This window comes from Python bivittatus, unplaced genomic scaffold, assembly GCF_059951505.1.
Source record: "Python bivittatus isolate LINGU-HERP-01145 unplaced genomic scaffold, Pbiv_v1 ctg000220_np1212, whole genome shotgun sequence".
NCBI classification, from domain to species: Eukaryota; Metazoa; Chordata; class Lepidosauria; order Squamata; family Pythonidae; genus Python; species Python bivittatus.
The window spans coordinates 11,529,092-11,549,041 of NW_028277048.1; the positions used below are offsets into that span (position 1 = coordinate 11,529,092).

The 19,950-nt window shown below is 41.5% G+C and overlaps 2 protein-coding genes across 2 annotated transcripts; one reads left to right on the plus strand and one right to left on the minus strand.

Annotated features, from left to right (window-relative positions):
- The first annotated feature begins 1,516 nt into the window (after positions 1 to 1,516).
- Positions 1,517 to 10,004, plus strand: HTATIP2 (HIV-1 Tat interactive protein 2). Its single transcript, XM_007440555.4, has 6 exons — positions 1,517 to 1,716; positions 2,661 to 2,862; positions 4,598 to 4,705; positions 5,650 to 5,787; positions 6,575 to 6,636; positions 9,525 to 10,004. Exons 2-6 carry the CDS (start codon positions 2,662 to 2,664, stop codon positions 9,739 to 9,741), a joined length of 726 nt encoding a protein of 241 aa, XP_007440617.1. The 5' UTR covers positions 1,517 to 1,716; position 2,661; the 3' UTR covers positions 9,742 to 10,004.
- A 3,464-nt stretch (positions 10,005 to 13,468) lies between these two features.
- On the minus strand, positions 13,469 to 18,986 carry LOC103059281 (olfactory receptor 5AR1-like). The gene is made up of 2 exons (XM_007440556.3): positions 18,979 to 18,986; positions 13,469 to 14,447 (listed from the first exon to the last, which is right to left on the minus strand). Exons 1-2 carry the CDS (start codon positions 18,984 to 18,986, stop codon positions 13,469 to 13,471), a joined length of 987 nt encoding a protein of 328 aa, XP_007440618.1.
- Positions 18,987 to 19,950: the final 964 nt, after the last annotated feature.

Here is a 19,950-nt window from a genome sequence, read left to right on the forward strand (position 1 = left end):
ACGAATATAGAGAATATACAGACCCTAATTAGTGACTGCCACTTTCTCTCCCACCGCCACAATGTGGGTTGACCTCAGCTATGTGTGCCTTCCGCAAAGTTAGCCAGGAACAATGGCCATCACTACTTCATCCTAGTAATAGGTTCAAACAGTTCCCTCCATTTCTTGAATCTCTGGGTGAAGGTCCATTTTGGAGGTGTGACTGCAATCATGGAGCCCCCGTAGGCTGCCCATGGTTTTCCTTGAGTTAGCATGGCTGTCTGCAGGGTGCAGAGAAGTCTCTCCACCTCCCATCTTCCTTGGAGTTTGCCTTCCTTGACAGTCTCCTCTTCACTAGCTTGAGTTTAGCGGCAGCTTCCTCAAAACTTGACATGGCCCTGCTAGAAATGAATCTCTATCGCAGTGTTTCTCCACCTTGACAACGTTTAAGATGTGCGAACTTCAGCTCCCAGAATTCCCCAGCTAGTTTTGCTCTGTAACCCTGGGTAGATATTGAGGTGCCTTAAAATTGTTGGACTAAATCCCCATCGATCCAGCTATCATATAGGGCTTATGCAATGTATCATCTAAAATAGTTCAGTACCAGACTGCCTCCTATACATTGCTGAATAAACAAGAGATATACTGCACAGTATTCACCATTATCCATCAATCAGTTTATTACAGTCATAGACTAGTACAACTAAAAATGCACATAACATGTCTAATTAAAAATCTTAGATATAATAATATCAAGTTAAATCTATATCATAATTATAATTTGGCCGCCTAAATGTCATTTATACATGAAATCAAACGGCCTATCCTATAGTGTAATTATTACTCCTTAAATTATGATATCCTACCATTATTGTTCTTATCAGTATTCACTATTAAACGTAAAAAAAAAAAAGTAAATCCTACCAAAATAGGAAGGAATGTTAACGGCTCGGCAGGTTTCCACAGTTTTGGTACATAATGTTGGCATCAGAACTATCACGAGTCATACATTTGGTTCATGATGTCCTCATGTGCCACTGCTCAGAAAAACCCAAAACCCATGTTCATATTCATACAGTTTGTATAAACTCCTGAATTAGGTTTGTTTCTTCTTTGTTTCTAAAATAATAGAAAAAAATTTAATGCCATTGATGATATTTTAAAAGTATAAAAGATATCATTTCTGTTAGTATTTTTTATTGAAGGGATGTTGAAATGCGGAATTATTTCAAGCAGGGTTTCCCAACTGGGGCAACTTTCAGATGGGCGGACTTCAACTCCAAGTTGCCAAGGTTGAGAAACACTGAGTTAGAGTATCAATTACATGCACAGGATCAGTTATATGCGGTGTTAATATGCTATAACTTGCTTAAAGTGTTACGGAACATTTTACTTTGAAGTGAAGCTTCCAGTTTCTCCCTTTGCAATAACTTCACCTGTTCAAAATATCATTTACCGAAAATAAGGACAGAGGCCCCGGGGCAGTCCCGCTGAGCCAGCGGCAGAACGATTCTGCGCATGCGTCGCGGCTCGGGAGGCGGCTCTGCTGGTGCTTCTCTGCGAAGCGGCGCTGCAGGAGGGCGGTCGGCGCTTCCTCGGCTGGGACCGCAGCCCGCGAAGCCGCCGGTGGATGGCCCGTCCAGGCGCCCCGACGTACGACGAGAGCCTGGAACGTAACGAGGCGGAGTATTTCCGAGTGTAAAGGGGTTGCAGCAGTTTCTTCTCTCCTTAGGCTAGGTAGGAGGTCCTGCAAGGCAGTCCCGGGGGGAGAGCGTTGCTGGACATTTTTTGCAAGAAGAAAAATGGGAAGAGCTCCGGGAAGGACAGCGAGGAAAAGGCGGGAAGAGACGTTTGCCTGTTGCTAAAGCGGTGTTCCCTTGGGGCGGTTTCTCGGGGGAAGAAACCGAGTTCTCCAAGAAAGACAGTAGCTTCTATTGCGAGGGAAAGTATATCAGAAAGGAAAAGGAGCTCCTTGCTTCCGTTTACAATTGCTCTGCCCCGGTGTAAATGACAGCCAGGGCCGGATTTCTAGAGACGTGGCTGAACTGCACTTCTCGGCAGCTGCAAGTAGCGCAGCCGATGGTGAAGGCTCGGGGAGATGTAGTTGAACAAGATCTGGGAGCGCCTTGGTTCCTTGGGTCTCTCTTAAATTAAAGCACACACACACGCACAGAGAGTACACTATCTGGGGGGGGGGGAGAAACTCGCCCCTTCTTCACTTATGGGGGTAAACCTTATTGATAACTTTCTTCAGAGTAAAGAATCTCATAACTGTATTCTGGTGTAGGCTGTTCTTGCAATCGTATAGCCAGTATATAGCTATAAGATTTCCAAGTTCACAATCATGAGATTGTTCGCGCAATCTCATCCTTAATTTCTGGTCATAGATCTTGCTCATAGCAGGCAATGATCCTGTGATAGTCTGGCGGAAATTATAAAAGTTGTTTTGGAGAAATTAAACCCTTGTTTGCTCCCACGATCGCTAGCTGTGTCTCCATATTCATTATCAACTTTCAAACTATTGATTTCTTGCAAAGTTGAAACTGCAGTCCTGCACAGCCTGATTTGGGAGAGGAACCCTCAGTGAACCTCTTGGGATTAACTTCTGCATGATGTAGAGGACCGAATTATAAATGCTGTTTTTTGTTTTTTCTTTTACCACTGTTGCTTCTTGCCAACAGTATGGCTGTTCCCAAGTCAGAAGACCAGAAGATCCTCCAGGAGCATTCCCAGGAAAAAAATAAAAGCTGTTTCATCTTGGGTGCCTCTGGAGAAACTGGGAAAGAATTGCTACGTGAAATCTTGAAACAGCAAAAATTCTCTCGAGTGACCCTCATTGGCCGCCGAAAGCTGAATTTGGAAGGGCTACTTTACAGTAATGTGGTATGAAACAAAACCCTTTTTTTTTAACCTATGTTTTTGTCCTCCTTCCCATTGCCTTTTATCCTCACATCAACACTGCAGCATAGATGAAGTTGAAAGAGACTGACTGCCCACATTCATCTAATGAACTTCATAGCTGGATAGAGATTTAAACCTGGATCTCCCTGGACCTAATTTGCATTCCAGATGCTACATCACACAGATTTTTGTTATGGACTATTATAGTCATTTCCAACCTAGTGCCCAGAAAAATTATAGATCCATACTAACTGGAAATTCAGTCTTAGGTACTCTCAACATTTCTTGAAAGTAATAAGTGGAAGATATATGTTTATAGCAATAAATTATGTATTACATATCTTTTATTTCAGTATTTTTATACTTCTCTATTCTATATCAAATAGGACACTTTACAAGTTTGTCAAAAATGTAAGTAATTGAAAATGTTATTAAGTTGTCTATCCAAGTTTAAAATAGCAGCCAGAAATCTAAACCAATTAAAACAGGCCAACAATTTTAAATGCCTACCAAATAAACATTTGAATGATTTGTTTACTAAAAGTTGCTTGACAGCTGTCTCCAAAGTGTTAAAAATTTAGAAATCTAATTATGTGGGACATAATATATACATAAATCATGTAAGGAATATAGTGCCATTAAGAAAATGGCCACGTAAAAAAGAATTGGAGGAACCAAACTGTCTTATGTAATAACCCCCTTCAGTCCTTTATGTGCTAGACTACAATATCCATCATACAAAGTTGCTGGGATTTCAAGAGACTGAAGCATCTTCTTATGTGGTGTATCTCTTTTGTTAGCTTAATGGCATTTTTATTTCAGATGCTTCTATGCTACTTCATCCAATTAAATCTGTGGCTAACATACCTTTTTAGATATAGACAAGTATTGATATATAAGACTATATAACAAAACATAAAGTTCATATCAAAAAAGAACAAGTACATAATACATACTCAATACCATAACACAATATAACACCATAATTTACTACCAGTACCCATCACTTACCTCAGGTACATTAATCTATTCAATTCTTCTGTTCCTAAATGCTCTCCAAAATAACCATGACTTAACTAGCTTCTTAAACATCAACAGCGATGGTGCTTTTCTTATTTCAGTGGGTAGCTTATTCCTCAAGAGGGGAGCCCTAGCAGAAAACGTTTGTTTCTATGTTCCTTCTCACCACACATCTGGGTGGGAACATCAGCATTTCTTGTCTGTCTGCCCATCTTGGTGGGCAGTTTCTGCACATGCCCCTACAAATGATGCAGATGTACCTATTTTCCAGTGAAAATAGTGAAGAATTGCTCAAGACTGATAGAAAACTGAACATTTCCATGGTTTGCAAGATTCAGGCACAAAAAGCAGAGATTCACTTGAGAACTTTTTCCACCTTAGTGAGTCGCTCCATAAAGAGTCCAAGTAGGAAACGGGGTCCTTTTTTCCTCCTTATGTCAGTGTTCTCTCAGAAGAGGTGACGAGACCAGCAGAGAAGGGGTAAGATGGGACATGATGCGGTTGTTTTTAATATGTGTAAAATGACTGATCATTTCATCTTGGCTCCTCAACATCAGCTGAAGCTTCAGTGTTAGTCAGGAGGTGTTCTATCTTCATTTGTTTTGGGAGGCAGGGAGACACATACGTTCCATTTTCTCCATTGGAGTCTCCAGTTATTTCTTTCCTGTTTGGTTGTTTGGGTCCTACCTGTTTCCAGGTCCAAGAAGTTGTTGACTTTGAGAAGCTAGATGAATCTGCTGTTGCCTTCCAAGGACATGACGTAGGGTTTTGCTGCCTTGGGACAAGCAGAGCCAAAGCTGGAGCGGTAAGGAGGGAGACCAGGGCAATACCTGGGTCTGGGAGGAACTGAGAAAGGTGGAAGATTGGGAGGAAGTTAAGAGGGATAAAATACACCCAAGAGTGGAATTTGCTGGGAGGTGGGATTAAATGGATGATTTCAGCCTCTCCCAGTTTGGCATCTTCCAGCTATATTGGGCTAGAGCTCTAGCGGCTCTGGGGACTGATGGTAGTTGTATTTAAATACACTTGGAGGAATCAAACTGGGAAAGGTGAGTCCCTTGGGATTTGAGAGACAGGAGGTTGAAATGGGTGCTTGGAATTTTGAGGGAATGGGTTGGCCTGATTAGAAACAGGTGTGAAGAGTTTAGAAGTTTGTGTTTCTTCCAAAGTGCTAAAAGTGTATATCAGCTTAGCTTACCTTTTGCTCACTGTAACCCAGTGGCGTATTTTGTAAACTATCTTTTCCAAATTTCATAGTTGACAGAGGATTTTGCCCAAGTCGCCCACTGTACTGGCTGTCGTTTACTAGTTTAATTTTTTTGGATTTACCTTGCACCCCCGGTAGGCACAACTTCTTCTGGGCCAAGGGTTGCACTTGATTGTTGAGTGGCATGAGAAGGGCCCTGCTCCCCAAAGAATGAGGAGCCAACACCACAAAAAATAAATTTCATCTCAGTTAGTTTGCATTTACATTTAATTAAATACAATTATATATTGTAATGTTATTCTCTGATCGGTATATATTTAATTTTTTCCCTTCTGCCACATTAAAATTCATAGCAGTTTTTGGAGGTGCCTGGTTGTAATATACAAGGTTTTGGAGTTGAAACAACCCTGAGGTTTCAGGTTGGATAACTCTTGATATATCGACTCTTGATACGTCAAATGGTCTCTAACTCATTCCAGGCCATTGGAAAGGGGAGACTTTTTCAAATAAGTAAATGGTCCTTTCTCTCTCTATAAACACAGGATGGATTTGTGCGTGTTGACCGTGACTACGTTGAGCATGCAGCAAAGCTAGCCAAAGCTGGGGGCTGCCGCCACTTTATCCTAGAATCCAGCAAAGGTGCAGATAGCTCCAGCAGTTTCCTCTATCTACGGACCAAGGTGCGTCTGATGGGCTGCAAGATGAGATAAGCAACGGATGAGAAAACCACCTTGGTTGGGTCCCTAGAAACCCAGGTTCTAAGTTTTATCTTGATATACAGTGCCAGATCCTCCATTCTTCCATTCTACTGCCATTTGGGATTAGAGAGAGAGAGGGGGGCTTCCTGTTTAATGTATCCTCTAAGGAGATCATGATGATATACTTGATTCTTTCTCCTACTCTTAAGCCTGAGGAAAACTCCCTGTGAGATAGTTAGGCAGAGTTAAGAGCTGAATTTGGGTTTTCCCAAGCATAGGCTGCCACTCTAATTCCATGATAGGCAACTTGATGCCCTCCAGATACATTCAGCAACAAGCCACAACAGCCCCAGTCAATACTGCTTCCTTCAGTTCAGGAAGCAATTGCTCCGGAAGATACTGCTATTAATTATATCTGTTATTCCATGTTGCTCAAATAATATGCTCAGTGGCCACAGGCAAAGGAAAATGGTACCCTGTGACCTACAGCATAATGTAGATGGCAATGCATTTTCATGAGAAAGATTCTTGGTTGAGGATCTATGGTTTCTAACCATTATGGAGCATGCAGGTTAGCTTTTTGTCTGAAGCTTATAATTTTAAGCATGAAACCAAATAATGCTTGAGAAGGGATATCTCCTCTGCCATCTGACATTGATCGATCTTCAGCAGTCCTTCCTTTCTTACTTTGTATACTTTCCAGCCTCTGTGGGTTTGTATGTACAGGAGAGAGATCTCATCCAATGGTGGTTTTTTTCTTTTTCTCTAGGGTGAAGTAGAAAACAGGATTCAGGCACTTGAATTTGACCGATTCTCCATATTTAGACCAGCGTAAGTATATTCATGAATCATGAATCTAATGGAAGGGCAAACATTCAGCTGGTGGACATGTAGGAGGTTGCCCACTCCATCACACAGGAGGCTGTATTAGTTGTGAGTGCTGCTGAGTAGTAATGGTTTGAAGTTTCTCTTTTTTACAATGTAACAAAATTAATTCAACTATTTTAAATTTAACAACATCGCCTCTTGTGGGCTGTTAAAGCCAAGGGTACCCCAAATAAACAGCGTAGATGTGGAAAGGTTCCGTGTCAATGTACCCCATTTTTAAATGTTGCTTTGATCTCCAAGTATGGAAGCATAGGTATACTTCCATATACACATGATTAGAAGAATTGGTCAGAACTAATACCAGTGACAGTTTTGACTAGATGTGAGAATCTAATCCACAGCCATTATTGTTTATGCAGAAGCACATTCAAGAACTTATTTTGAATGTAATCAGGGATACAGTCCAAGCCACAAGGTTGTAAGGCAGACTAACATGCAAGCGAGTGAGTGAGTGCCCTATTTTGTTTTTTATCGATGAGCAGAAATTTAAGCCCTGGCCCTCCCAAGGCAAACCCAAAACTCACACCCAGGTCACAGGGAACCGTTTTCCTTCGCCTGTGGCCACTCACCATATTATATGAGCCACCTAGAATAACCGAAGGAACTAATAGTCTCTTCCAGGGCTCTAGAGGGGAATTGCTTGCTCAGCTGAATTGCTTGCAGCTGCCATGGTGTGGCTGTGCTTTTGTAGCTTGGGCGAATATTTGTGCCTTACTGGAAATACAATCTAGCATTATCTTTTTAAAAAACCCTTCTATAGTTTGTTAGCTTTGGCATCTCCAGCAACAGATGTGGCCATGTCAGGAGGTTTTATTTCTTCAGCTTCCCACCAGTCCTGGACACACCTCATTTCCCATCCCAGAGGAAAAGGAAGTAAAATCAAGCAATGAATGCTGAGTGCGCCCAGGATTTTCTCTGTTTGCCAGTGTCCTGTTTCAGGCCTCAAACTCACACACACAGTTGCTAGGTGAGGAAAGCAGTTTACTCAAGGCTGAGCAGAAAACAGCAGATGAGGGAAGACATGTAAATCAGCAAAGTCTCTCAGGAAGTAAGCTTGCCTGGGTGGTTTCACTTTCAACCGGAGCACGCCAAAGAGCAGTCAAAATCCAGTTCAAAGTTCAGAGAGCCGAGTCAGGCTTGTCAGCCAGTGCAAGGTCAAGAGTTTCACAAGCAGGATTACAGGAATGACATACAAGAGCTGGAGGTCGGACAGTTGTTCCCAGCAAAGGGAACATGGGTCAGGGCTGCCTCTTAAATCAGGGTGCAGCCAGCTGTCACTAGTCAAGAGATTGACTCCCTTGCTTGCCAAGGAGCCTCATAGACCTGCTCTGCTCTGCTCTGCTCTGCTCTGCTCTGCTCCGCTGCGCTGCGCTGCGCTGCGCTGCTTGGGTGCAGCAGCCGGGAGGCCTTAGGTCACCCTCATCTGACTTCAGCAGCTGCTCAGGTGGTGCCTGTGTTTGATCAGCCTCCTGTGATGCCTGGCTTTGTCTCTCCTGAGGCTGATATTCCACAGGCTCAGCTGGAGCAGCTGCTTCAGATTCTGAATCTGAATCTGAGTCCAGAGCCTGGGCCATGATAACCAGTAGGGTGCAGATTTAAGTGAGTTTCCGGATAAAGCAATACATGTTGTTTTATCAAAATTCTTAGTTTTTTATTGAAATGTGCTTTTTCCTCCTATTATATAACGAAGGAGATGTATTGAAATATTTCCATTCATACTAAACCAATACATTGTTCTGGGACAGAAATCAATTCAGCTAGAAGCACTGTCTTACAGGTAGTCCTCGAGTTATGACTGCAATTGGGACTGGGATTGCCATCGCTAAGTGGTGCAGTTGTAAAGCAAGACGTCATGCGACCACATCACTTAGTGACGGCAATCCAGGCAGTCCCGGTTGTCATCGAAACGCCCAGTTCATTAAGCGGGAAGCAGAGGGAGCGCAGGATTGCTGCAGGGGTGTGGGGAAGGCCCTGCACAGGCCACACACAAGTTAGGGGAGGGGGTGCTCAGTGCAGCAAGAGCTCAGAAATGCCAGGGAATGAGGGTGCAGGGTGCACACGGTCGCAGGGAGGCTGGGGAAAGAGGGCTCGGGGTGCATGGGTGCAAGCGCAGAGAGGCTGAGGAAAAAGGGAATAGAGTGCATGTGATCACAGGGGGGCCAGGGAAAGAGGGTGCGGGGTGTGTACAAGTGAAGGAGGGAAGGAGGGGGCAGTACATGCGAGCAAAGAAATGACGGGAGGGGAGACTTACCCCAGTGACTTGCAACCTTCCTTGCCAGCTTCCCATTGACTTTGCTTGGGGGAAGCCGCAGGGAAGGTCAGAAATGGTGATTACGTGACCGCAGGACACTGCTACTAGTTGTAAGTGCAAGCTGGTTACCAGGCAGCTGAATTTTGTTCACATGACCGCAGGGGCACTGCAATGACTGGAACTTCAAGGACCAGTCATAAGTCCCTTCATTCAGCACCATCTTAACTTCAAACGGTCACTGAACAAATGGTCGTTACTCAAGGACTACATGTATGCATTAGTACCATATAATGTTACATCTGTAATCAAACTTTTTCAGGATATTCTGTTGTCATACAGGTAAATTTTGGCAAGTACTGTATCAATAATCAAACAATAACTCATTTTAAAAATGGCTTTCATGTATTAAAACCCAGTATTCCTATCTCATCCCCTTACATCCTGTTTTTATGAAATTATCTTACTCCACGCTTCTTTGTTGCTAATAAGAAAATGCTACATTCTTGTTGCTGCCACGCTGAGCAGCAATAAAATCCAGGTATCATATAACAAAGTTCCTTCTTCGGCCTCTCTTCCATAGGGTGCTGCTATGTGATCGTCAAGAAATTCGGCCTGGTGAATGGATGGCCAGGAAAGTCTTTGGAATGGTAGCCTACTTCTTCCCCACATTTATGTCTATTCCTACCACGACAGTAGCCCAAGCAATGGCCAATCTTGCAGTGATGCCAGCAAAGGACAGGCAAAAGGTGGAGGTGCTAGAAAATGCAGCCATTCATGCCCTTGGTCAGTCAAAGTAGTCAAGGGAGAGGAAGGGATGTTTCTTGGATAGCATTATAATAAAGGGATTTCACTGATCTCCAAGCCCAGTTTTACTTATAGTTTTTTATACTTTTCTCCAGAGGGTCTTTGAATAATAAGTATCTCTGAACTGCATTTGATATGATTGCTGTATTAGGAGCATGTGATCCTGAAATAACTAGAAAATGCCTTAATGTCATTGGTGCTGTTTCAGAAGCTTTAAATGTATGTCCTTCCTCTTAATAAATTTAATTAATTAGATGTGGAATTGTTTATGGTCTATTGATTATACATTAAAATGCTAAAACTGCAACTTAAAATTCATCATGGAATGAATGAAAGAAACAAACTTTATTACGGTCAAAACCCAGGAATATCAAGCAGAATGCAAAAACAATATTTACACAGTAGCTATATAGAGGCTCCTTGTAACAAAATTCACTAGAATATTATGATATTCCTATAATATTACTGTTATCTCATTTCAGGCCTTACATGCTGCTGCTTTGGCTTGTATCTTACCTAGGTTTGTACATTGCCCTGGTGCCTATCTAATACACCCATTCCTCATTTAGTAACTGAGTTCTGATCTAACAACCAGGTTGCTAAGCCAAATGGTCACTAAGTGAACATGTGACTCAGAGAGAGAGACACCATGAAGGTCACTGGTTGCTGCCATCTCATTCAGATAAAGTTCTCGTACAGTTACACCAGCATTACTCTCACTCCAGTATCCATTGTCCGGTGTAAAAAATATAGGTGTAAATGCGCACATTGGTGGGAAAATGAATTTTTTATTACTATTGTATTTGCGAATGGTCGCTAACCAAGGTAGTCGCTAAACAGAAAGTGGGGGTAGTGAAAAGATAAAATAATCATGTTCTGTAGATCCAAGAAAGGATTGATTTTAAAAGGTTTTAAGCTTCATGTCCCTCTAATACTTGCAATAAGTAAAACATGGCTAGTTGCTTCAATTCCACCTGATCTGAACAGGCATGTTCAATCCTCCCAGGGAATCTTTTTAAGCTGGTACCTCCAGCAAAGCAGACAGTAATACATTAAAGGAAGCCCAGGCCTCTAGACCAGTGGTTCTCAATCTTGGCAGCTGTCAGATGTGTGGACTTCAATTCGCAGAATTCCCCAGCCTCTCAGAATTCTGAGAGTTGAAGTCCACACATCTGACAGCTGCCAAAGTTGAGAAACGCTGCTCTAGACAGATCTAAAGTAGTGAGATAGTTGGCTGAACCCACACTAATCTTCCAGAACTGAGGCTGCTGGAAATTAGATTTAAGTCATTTTGCAATTCTGGGTCTGTAACTTGTCTAAGAATATCTCTAACTAGTTCATATTTTCTTGATGAGAAGAGTTCTGATGAAAGTTGAAAGACCATATGAGAGCATTATAGAATAATGATAATTTTAACAACAGCTTTTCCTTCATTTTCATCGTTATGTTACCATAGGTTTAAAATAGTTATCAAAGAAGAGGGGAGAGGAGAAACAAAGCACATTTAAAGTAATTGCAAGATATTTCTTGATGATTAGGATATTTTTTCTTCCTTTGGGAAAAGGCTATGACTGCATTCCTTTGTCTATTTATCTGGAACTAACTCTCACTGGGATTTATTTCTAAGTAAACTTATGGTAGTTTGCAACATGTAAGACTTCAGGTGGCATATCTACAAGCATATTTAGCATTTTCAAATAGCCTTCTATTTCAGTGATCTGTGTAGCTTGTGGCACCCAGTGCTAGCTGAGAAGGATGGTGATCAGCTTCTCTAGCACTTGTAACCTGTGAAACTAGAACCTAGAATGAAAGAAGTTGCTGTTTTGTGCCCACTGACTTTGAAGTCAGACCTATTTTAGACTTAATTCTGAATAGAAATATATAATATATAGAGAGAGGGTCTATTAAGTAGGCTGCACACCACAATTCTTGTCACATAGTAGATCATTTCTCCTTTCTTGCCGAATCATTAACTATACTCCATCCCCTTTGCCCACGTGGCCTTCTTTGACTATGTGAATTATCTCCTAACTTCTGAACACCCTAATGCAGGCTATTTGATCTGCATTGCCTCCTGTTACTTCCCTATCATATTCCTATCCCAGTGTGCACTGACGTAAGTATAGAAAGTAGAGATTTGGATTTGTTAACGTATTAAAGGAACCTTTCATCAGAACTGGCCATTTCTACCATTTCTGCCCTTTAGCTTTTATCTCTATAGACTGACTGGAAAGACAGGCCTGCACTGCTTGGAAAAGGCAGAGCCCTGTAGCCTCACTTTCCTCCGTTCCTTTGAAACAGCCCTACCTGCCAACCATGATGGCACTGCAAGATCAAAGAAGAAATTTCAACCAGCACAGAGAGATGAGGGAGAGGTTCTTCCTGCAGTTGGATTTGGCTGTAGAGGAAATAAGAAGTGGCCTTGAAGGGCAGGAAGAAGATCCACTACCAAGGCAACGGTCAGATAAGAGGGGCTTGAGCCTGGGCCAAGAAAGTAACTTGAGAAAATGCCTCAGACAAGCCCCGCCCTGATTCATACAAAGATAAAATGAGGGTGGGAGAAGCACATTCAGACTTGCAAGATTTTGTTACTATAGCTATTACAATGAAAGTAGTCCTGACCTGTATGGCATTGGTTTCTTAGTCTCCTCTACCTTGTAGGGCTGACACTGGCTGAAATGAGTGAGATACCGTTGGAGCTGAAAGTGTTTGCGCTGCGCTGAGCCTGAACAGAGTGGAAAGCTGGGTGGCTGAAGAGCCAGAGGAAAACAAGTTCAGCTGCGTATGCCTGAAGCAAACTGCAGCAGCGAAGGAAGGAAACAGTCCAGCCAGGAAGAGACCTCCAGCAGGGAAGCAATGAGGTGTGGTGTGACCTGGTTGCAGCAAGCCTCTAAAGAGGCCCATCAGGGAAAGCCAGAAGAGGCTTAGGAGGCCAGGGTATTGAGGACGCCCTCTAGCTACATTGTGCACTAGCTGAAGCCCAGTGAAGAGGCCCAATTGATAAACTAGTGCGGGAATTGTATGACCTGCTAAAAATGTCTCAGTCCTAGAGGCTGAGGCTGACCAAAGAGACCCCATGACAGTGACTCATGGAAGAGGTCCAGCAGCAGAGAGAGGCTGCGTAATTATATGTGTGGAAAGACTTTGGGAGACAGGATGAAGAGATGCTGCCAAGGGAACAGTCAGATAAGAGACAGCATGGCCTGAAGCTGGAAAGCAGGCAGGGCAAGGGGCTCAGAAGGGATCCTCCCTAATTCTTGAGCTCTAAAGGAGATGGAGGGGGTGGAGAATTGTACTTGCAAGATTCTGTTAATGTAGCTTTACAATAAAGTAAAATTAGCTCATCTGGTTGTGTTTTCTGTCTGGTCTACCTGGTAAGGCTGACAGGCTGCCAGCTCAAAGACAAGCTAAGATTGGCTGTGGTGCCTTCCTGGAAGACAGTGTGTAGCAGTAAGTCATAGTGGGAGAAATCTCCAGGGCCATGTTCCTGTAAAGCCCTGTAAAGCCCCGGCGCCTCAGCAAGCTTTCAGACAGCACAAGGCTAGATCTTAGCCATTCTCAGATGGATTACAGGGACCATGAATAAACAAAAATAAAGGGGCTAGGCAATCCACCAGTAAACTAACTAGTTCATGAGACTTCTCAAACCACCTGCCTGTGCTTGAGACTGTCCTAAAGCAAACCTACGACACTGATGTTCAGCCATTTCCATCTTCAAAGCTACCGCATGGCCAGGCTGCCAATCTTCCTGCTCAACAGATGTTTCATGGCCTCTTTCACATCTTTGTTCCTCAGGCAGTAGATGACTGGGTTCAGCAGAGGAATCACCAGAGTATAAAACATGGAGACTGCCTTGTCTTGATCTTGTGATCCATTCTTGTTCCTTGGCTGGGCATACATGAAGATAGCGGTGCCGTAGAAGAGGCTCAGAGTGGTGAGGTGGGAAGAGCAGGTGGAGAGAGCCTTTTGTCGCCCTTGAGTGGAGTGGCTCCAGAGGACATTCCACAAGACCCGGAGATAAGAAAGAGAGATGGTGGTTGTGGTTACTATGGCAATGACACTTGTGGAAGCAAAAAGGATTACTTCAGAAAGCCGAGTGTTGGAGCAAGAGAGCTTCAAGACAGCAGGGATATCACAGAAGAAGTGGTTGATATGGTTTGGCCCACAGTAGGACAACCGGAAAGTTCCACTAGTCTGGATGATGGAGCCCACTAAGCCACAACTGTAAGCCCCCAGCACAAGCCAAATGCAGTTCTTGTGGGTCATGAGTAAGGTGTAAGTCAAAGGGTGGCAAATGGCCAGGAAACGATCATAGGCCATGGCTGCCAGGAGGAAGCACTCTGCTGTCACCAGAGTGGTAAAACAAAACATCTGAGCTGCACAAGCTGGCAAGGAAATGGAAGCCTTGCCCTGTTGTAGCTGAGCCTCCAGGGCCTTGGGTGCAATGACTGAGGAATAGCAAAGATCCAAGAGAGAGAGGTTGCTGAGGAAGAAGTACATTGGGGTGTGCAGACGCTGTTCAGTTCTGATCAAGGTGACCATCCAGCCATTGCCCAGTACCGTAAGCACATACAGGAGAAGGAAAATGCTGGAGAAGAGAGGACTCAATTCAGGTTTCTCCGTAAAGCCCAGGAGGATGAATGTGGTTACAGTGCTTCTATTTTCGCCCTCTGAAGAAATGGGGCTGGGCCTATGAGATCTTCAGATGAAACCATAGGCATGATACATCACAGTAAACAGGCACAAGGTTAAAAGCATATGCTGCAAAACTTAAAATATGAACCAAGATGCTTCCAGAAAAGAAGGTGGAAGGAAAGCAGAAGCATTAGCAGATTAGATTATGCATGTATAACATTGCCTATAGCCACATACATACACACCAATACATACACACAAGCCAGAAAGCTAGAGGTAAACAAGCAAAACGCATGATCAGTGCAATCCCTAATCTGTAGATGCAGCTGCTGATTGACAAGAATTGGCATAAGGCTCAATACAAGTTTCAGTGTGTCTGCAGAGTTTAACATGCACCCACATATATGTACTGAGTGTGTGTGTAGACACCCACAGACAATCCCTCTCAGGAGCATACGTACACGCCATCCAGTTGTCCATGCAGCACAGAAATCCTTCTTTTCTTCCAAGGACAGATAACTTCAATTCCGAGCTGCATGTTGTAAAAGGAAGTTCATCTCTCATCAGGCAGCCTGTAAGTGCAACAGACTCCCTTGGTCCCTATGGATCAGGGATGGGTAGAGGTCCACCCAGCTCCACGGGCCACCCTTTTTTGGCCAAGGGCTGTGGGTTGTCCACTCACAATTTAGAGACTGCTTTTCAGTATGAAAATGAATCAATCAACTTCTCAATCAATACGAAAGCTTCCTGAAGCATAGAGATTCCAGGGGTCCCTAGCCTACTGGAAGGCTGTGAAGACCTTGCTCTTCCTCCTAGCATTGGGCTAGGATGAGGGTTGAGTCAGGAGGGTAATAGCTTGATTGGTCTAGCAGGTGGTGGAAAGGGTGGTTTTATTTTTATTCTGGTTTTTACTTGTTGTTTTGAGCCTCCTAGGGTCATTATATGAAATAGGCAGCCATATAAGTTATTTAAATCAGAAATAATAATAAATTAGTAAAGAGGTCATATCTTTGAAAGGTATGATCCAGCAAAAATGGAAACCAATACAATTTAATTTAATAGTTATCTTTTTATTTGGGCATTCAGTTAACACTTCTCCCACCCCACACTACTTTCTAGAAAATCTCTTTCTTATGTTATGCGCAAGTGTTTCCATCCCTGCTTTTAACACTGCAACTCGGTTCGCTCATCATACCGAGCCATCGTTTGCTTAGCTGTGTGTTCCTGAATTAATCACAATTGGCTGGGCTCACACAACAGACTAAGCCACAGATGAACAAGACATGCAGTCCTACTCTACATGTTCTAAGATTGGCCATGTTATTTCAAACTAGTTCTGAAGTTCAGTCTAGATTTTTTTTTAAAAAAAGTATACTTACATACCCATCACATTATTCATTTTACATCCCAACCAACATTATGCCAAGCACAGAAAAAGAGTGAGAAGTAGTGAAAAAAATAAATTCAACATAGGAGATCAAAGGAACTCTAACTAAACCTTTCTTATGCCAACACCATTCACTATGCCTCTACACATCTTTCTGTCCTCACCAACCATCCTCGTTTCCACCACATCTATACACTGATTCATGCATTATCTTTTTTTTTAACTTCTCACCCCTCTCTTTTGAGGAGCTCATCAATTCCATCCAGCCATGACATTCTCAGGTCTGCTCCTTTCTCTCGAATATTTTGCTCTTCTTTCAGAACTCTGTTTTGCAGTTCAACCTTCATTCATTCTCTCTGTATGACCAGAGTCTTCAACATACAGTACATCTTTCATCCTGCTCACACATTCTACTTCTTGCTCAGGGATGAATCATTCACAAAGCATGCCATTTAATATACTCTCATCTTTGCTTTACTTCTATCATTTACCCCTCTTACCACATCTGGCAATCAATCTTCAGTTTCACATTCATGCAAACCAATCCATAATTCAATGGACTATGCACTTTATCATATGCTTCTTTAAATCAGCTGAAGTGCAATGAAGCTTTTTTTCCCTTCACATTCATGTATGTTCATGTATTTCTCAATGATCCACTGAAGAGCAAAAATCTAGTATTCACATTCCCTACTGGGTATAAAACTACACTGTGCTTTCCAAATTTTGTTCGCTGCCACCTTTCAATCAGAATTCTATCAAACATCTACCCATCAAGCTTAATAAAGTGATCCCAAGTAGTTTTTGCATTCACTCTTGTTACCTTACCTTTTGTACAGGAAAACAATAACAGAATTTTTCCAATTATCAAGCACATATGAAGTCTCCATATACGTGTTGTCATTTCATATGCAAATTACTTCCACACTTTAACAATTATTCCCTCTATTCCTTCAGCCTTACCATTTTGAGATTATAATTTATTAATTATACAAGTCCAATCAAAGAAAATACCGGGGAAGAATTGAAAAAGGAAAAAGAACAGAAAGGAAAAAAATAGAAAGAGAATTCATAGGCATCATAAAATTAGCTAGAAAATTTCAAAATAACAATGATATAAATCTGCGTATTAGAATGTCATATCAGTTTGAAGGTTTAAGTCAATACTAAAATAAGTAAAATGTTAAAGCTGGGTTATTGTTAACAACTCTAACAACTGGTAATTAACAATTGTAACAAATATGACTCAAACTATAAGTTATAGACTATGATTTTAAAATTGCAATAATTTCTGCCTAATCTAGAAAATTTGGGGAATTTAACAGATCATAATATGATTAAATATTGTAATTTTGTTAGGAAAAACCCAAACTTTGGTTATAGTATAACTTGTTTATAAGATTGTAATCCAAAACTCGTTTCCAAATTGAGTTACATTCTATATCAGATTTATTTTTCAGATATGAAATTTGTTTTTACATCAGTACATACTTCCATAACTTAATTTGCCATTCTTCTGCAGAAGGGATTGTTCATAATTTCCAATAAGAAGTATAAAGAATCCTAGCAGTTGTTACTTATGTACAAAGCCAGTTCTGTATACTTTTCAGGAATATAAGTACTAATAATATTTAATTAAAAAATGAGCAAGCTGAAAAAAAGAAACCCACCTTTAAAACTTGTTTCATTCTCTTACAAATCATTTCCCCAAATCATTGGGCTTTACAACATTATTAGCTAATATGAAAAATGATCCAACATGATTGTTACATTTCCAAAATTGTTTAATGAATTGTCTATTTTCACAATCAACACTGGAGTAATAGAACATCTTATACCAATTTTCTCTATGTGCAATATTGTAATGGACCGAAGGAATGACCTTGAGGGACAGGAGAAAACCTGAACTGTTTTATCTGTTTGTGCAACAAATGTTCAGTTATAGTACAGTGAGAAGGGCTGAGAAAGATTTGTCTTTTAAGTTGGTACATTGTAGACTAACACATTGTTTATCTGGAAGGCTAAATAGATAACAAGGGTAATCCAACAGTGAGCAAACTCAGATGCTTCCACCCATGCTGAGCCCTCTATTTTTGCCTGCCCCATAAGGCCAGATGAACAGGCAGCCGCATGGCAGGGAGCCCTGCTACCCACAGAATGCTTGGGTCAGGTTAGAATGAGGTTTGATTATTTTAGGAAATGAATTACCTACAGCATTTGGTAACTTTTAGTAAACTTTATCAGTATATTAAGGTAACAGAAAGGGAAGCAGCTCCAGAACTTTGGCTCCTGCTCCCTGTTCCAAAACTGCTCCACTCTGATTTCAGCTCCACCCTAACCCCACGCTCTGGCTCCAGATGTTGAGAGGGCTTCAGGCTCCAGAGCTAAGCCATTCCTTCTTTCCATTCCTTCTCTTGGAAGGTTCGTCTGTCTTGTAATACTTTCTCATGCAGGTCTTATACTTGGCCTTTGTTCTTCTGTTTTCTCCAAATTACATCCATTCTAACATTTTCCCAAATTCAGTCTATCACCCTTTTCTACCTCCCAATTTCACTGATTTCTTGGAATTCTATTTATCAGTTTCTAGAACATGTTAGATTTGAAGGATTGGCAGTGCCAATCCACACAAACTCACAGAGTGGGGAGAGCATCTGTGGTGGATCATTTCAGATCAGACTTGCATCAACTTGCAAGGTGGAGGGCAGGTTTAATTCAATAAATCTATTTTTAACAAAAATGTATTGCTGGATCTGATTCCAACAAGAAGAAAAATTAACTATTCCAGCTTCAGAATTGATAGGGTTTCTTCCCTATTTGGGGGTCAGATTCAAAGTCTAAGGAGGCTTTAGATCTAGTAGGTTGAAACCTACCCAATTTTTGATGTGCTCCTGGCACACCTTGTTTTTACTTTTAGCTAATCAAATCAACAGTAGTGCTGTAAGAATTGATCCTGGTATAGGAGGGGTCTTTTACAATGGATCTGACTAGATCCTGTGTCCTCCCAGAGACTACAGGATTGCATTCTTAATTGTCCTTATTTGATTGCATTAAAATCAATATTTTTCTTATTAATATCAAGGCTGGCTTTCAAAGGCAAAACTGGAAAGATTTAACATTTTTAAAATCATTTTTAAATTTTAATAATGCATAACATGAAACAAAACATTCCAGCTAAGCTCTGTAAGATAAAGCTGTTTTAGTGACTCACCTGTCCATGATTTCTCACTTTATCAGTAAGCTGCAAAGAAGAATCACCAAATCACTGATGGCAAGGGATACAAAGGGGCAGGTGAAAGGATGTCAGCATATGAGAAGATAATGATGCTAATTTGGGAAAGATACAGTGTTTAGCCACTCAGCACCTCTGTCTGGAATATTGGAGGCTTTCAGATGAGCATATTAATGCTTCAAAAATAGTGTGCATATTCTTGAGTTTCCCTTGACGATGGTTTGCTTTATTTCCATGAACTAGTCTTCAAATATTTTACATCAGAATAAGACTTTGTTTAGTGTTGGGTCCTGAAATCCTTCAACAGTTTACTGTGTAAAAGTTGCTCAGATTAAATAACTCTGAAAGCCCTAATCAAAGCATTGAAGATAGAGAGGAATAAAGAAGCTCAGGGCATAACCTTCTCCTCTCATTTCTAGCCATTAGTCATTTCAGCTGGATATGGTGAAGGAGGTAGCTGAACAATGGCTGGAGGATGCAGGTTTCACCCTTGGCTCTGTGGTAGGGCATGTATTTTTATTGTAGAAATAGAAAGAAAGAGATGGTTCTTCCAGTCCTTTTAAACTTGTTATAGTAGCTTCTGGGAACAAGCCTATTGCAATCACTAGTCATGCAAAATGCATTAAGTTATATAATGTTCCAATCATCTGTTTTTTGGGTTATTTGCATACTGTGAAATTAGACCATCCAGATATGGAGACCTGGAATAAGGCAACCTGAAACATCAATCTTGTTTCAACTATAGTTGGTTTTCAGATGTAATATTCATAAAATCATGGAGTTGGAAGGATCCAATGCACTGCTCAGTGCAGGAATCCAAATTAAACATCTCAAATAGATGACTGTCTAGTTTCTCCCTGAACACATCCAAAGAAGGTTGTTCACCATCTCTCTGGCTAATTGCTTTCACTATTGATTTGTTCTTATTGTTAAGAAGTTTTTCAAGTAGAA

Excerpts from the sequence above, each read along its gene's own strand:
- HTATIP2 (XM_007440555.4), top strand. The coding sequence starts at position 2,662 with ATGGCTGTTCCCAAGTCAGAAGACCAGAAGATCCTCCAGGAGCATTCC. Across the intron at positions 5,788-6,574 it reads TCCTCTATCTACGGACCAAG|GGTGAAGTAGAAAACAGGAT; the intron begins GTGCGTCTGATG and ends CTTTTTCTCTAG. Across the intron at positions 6,637-9,524 it reads TTCTCCATATTTAGACCAGC|GGTGCTGCTATGTGATCGTC; the intron begins GTAAGTATATTC and ends TCTCTTCCATAG.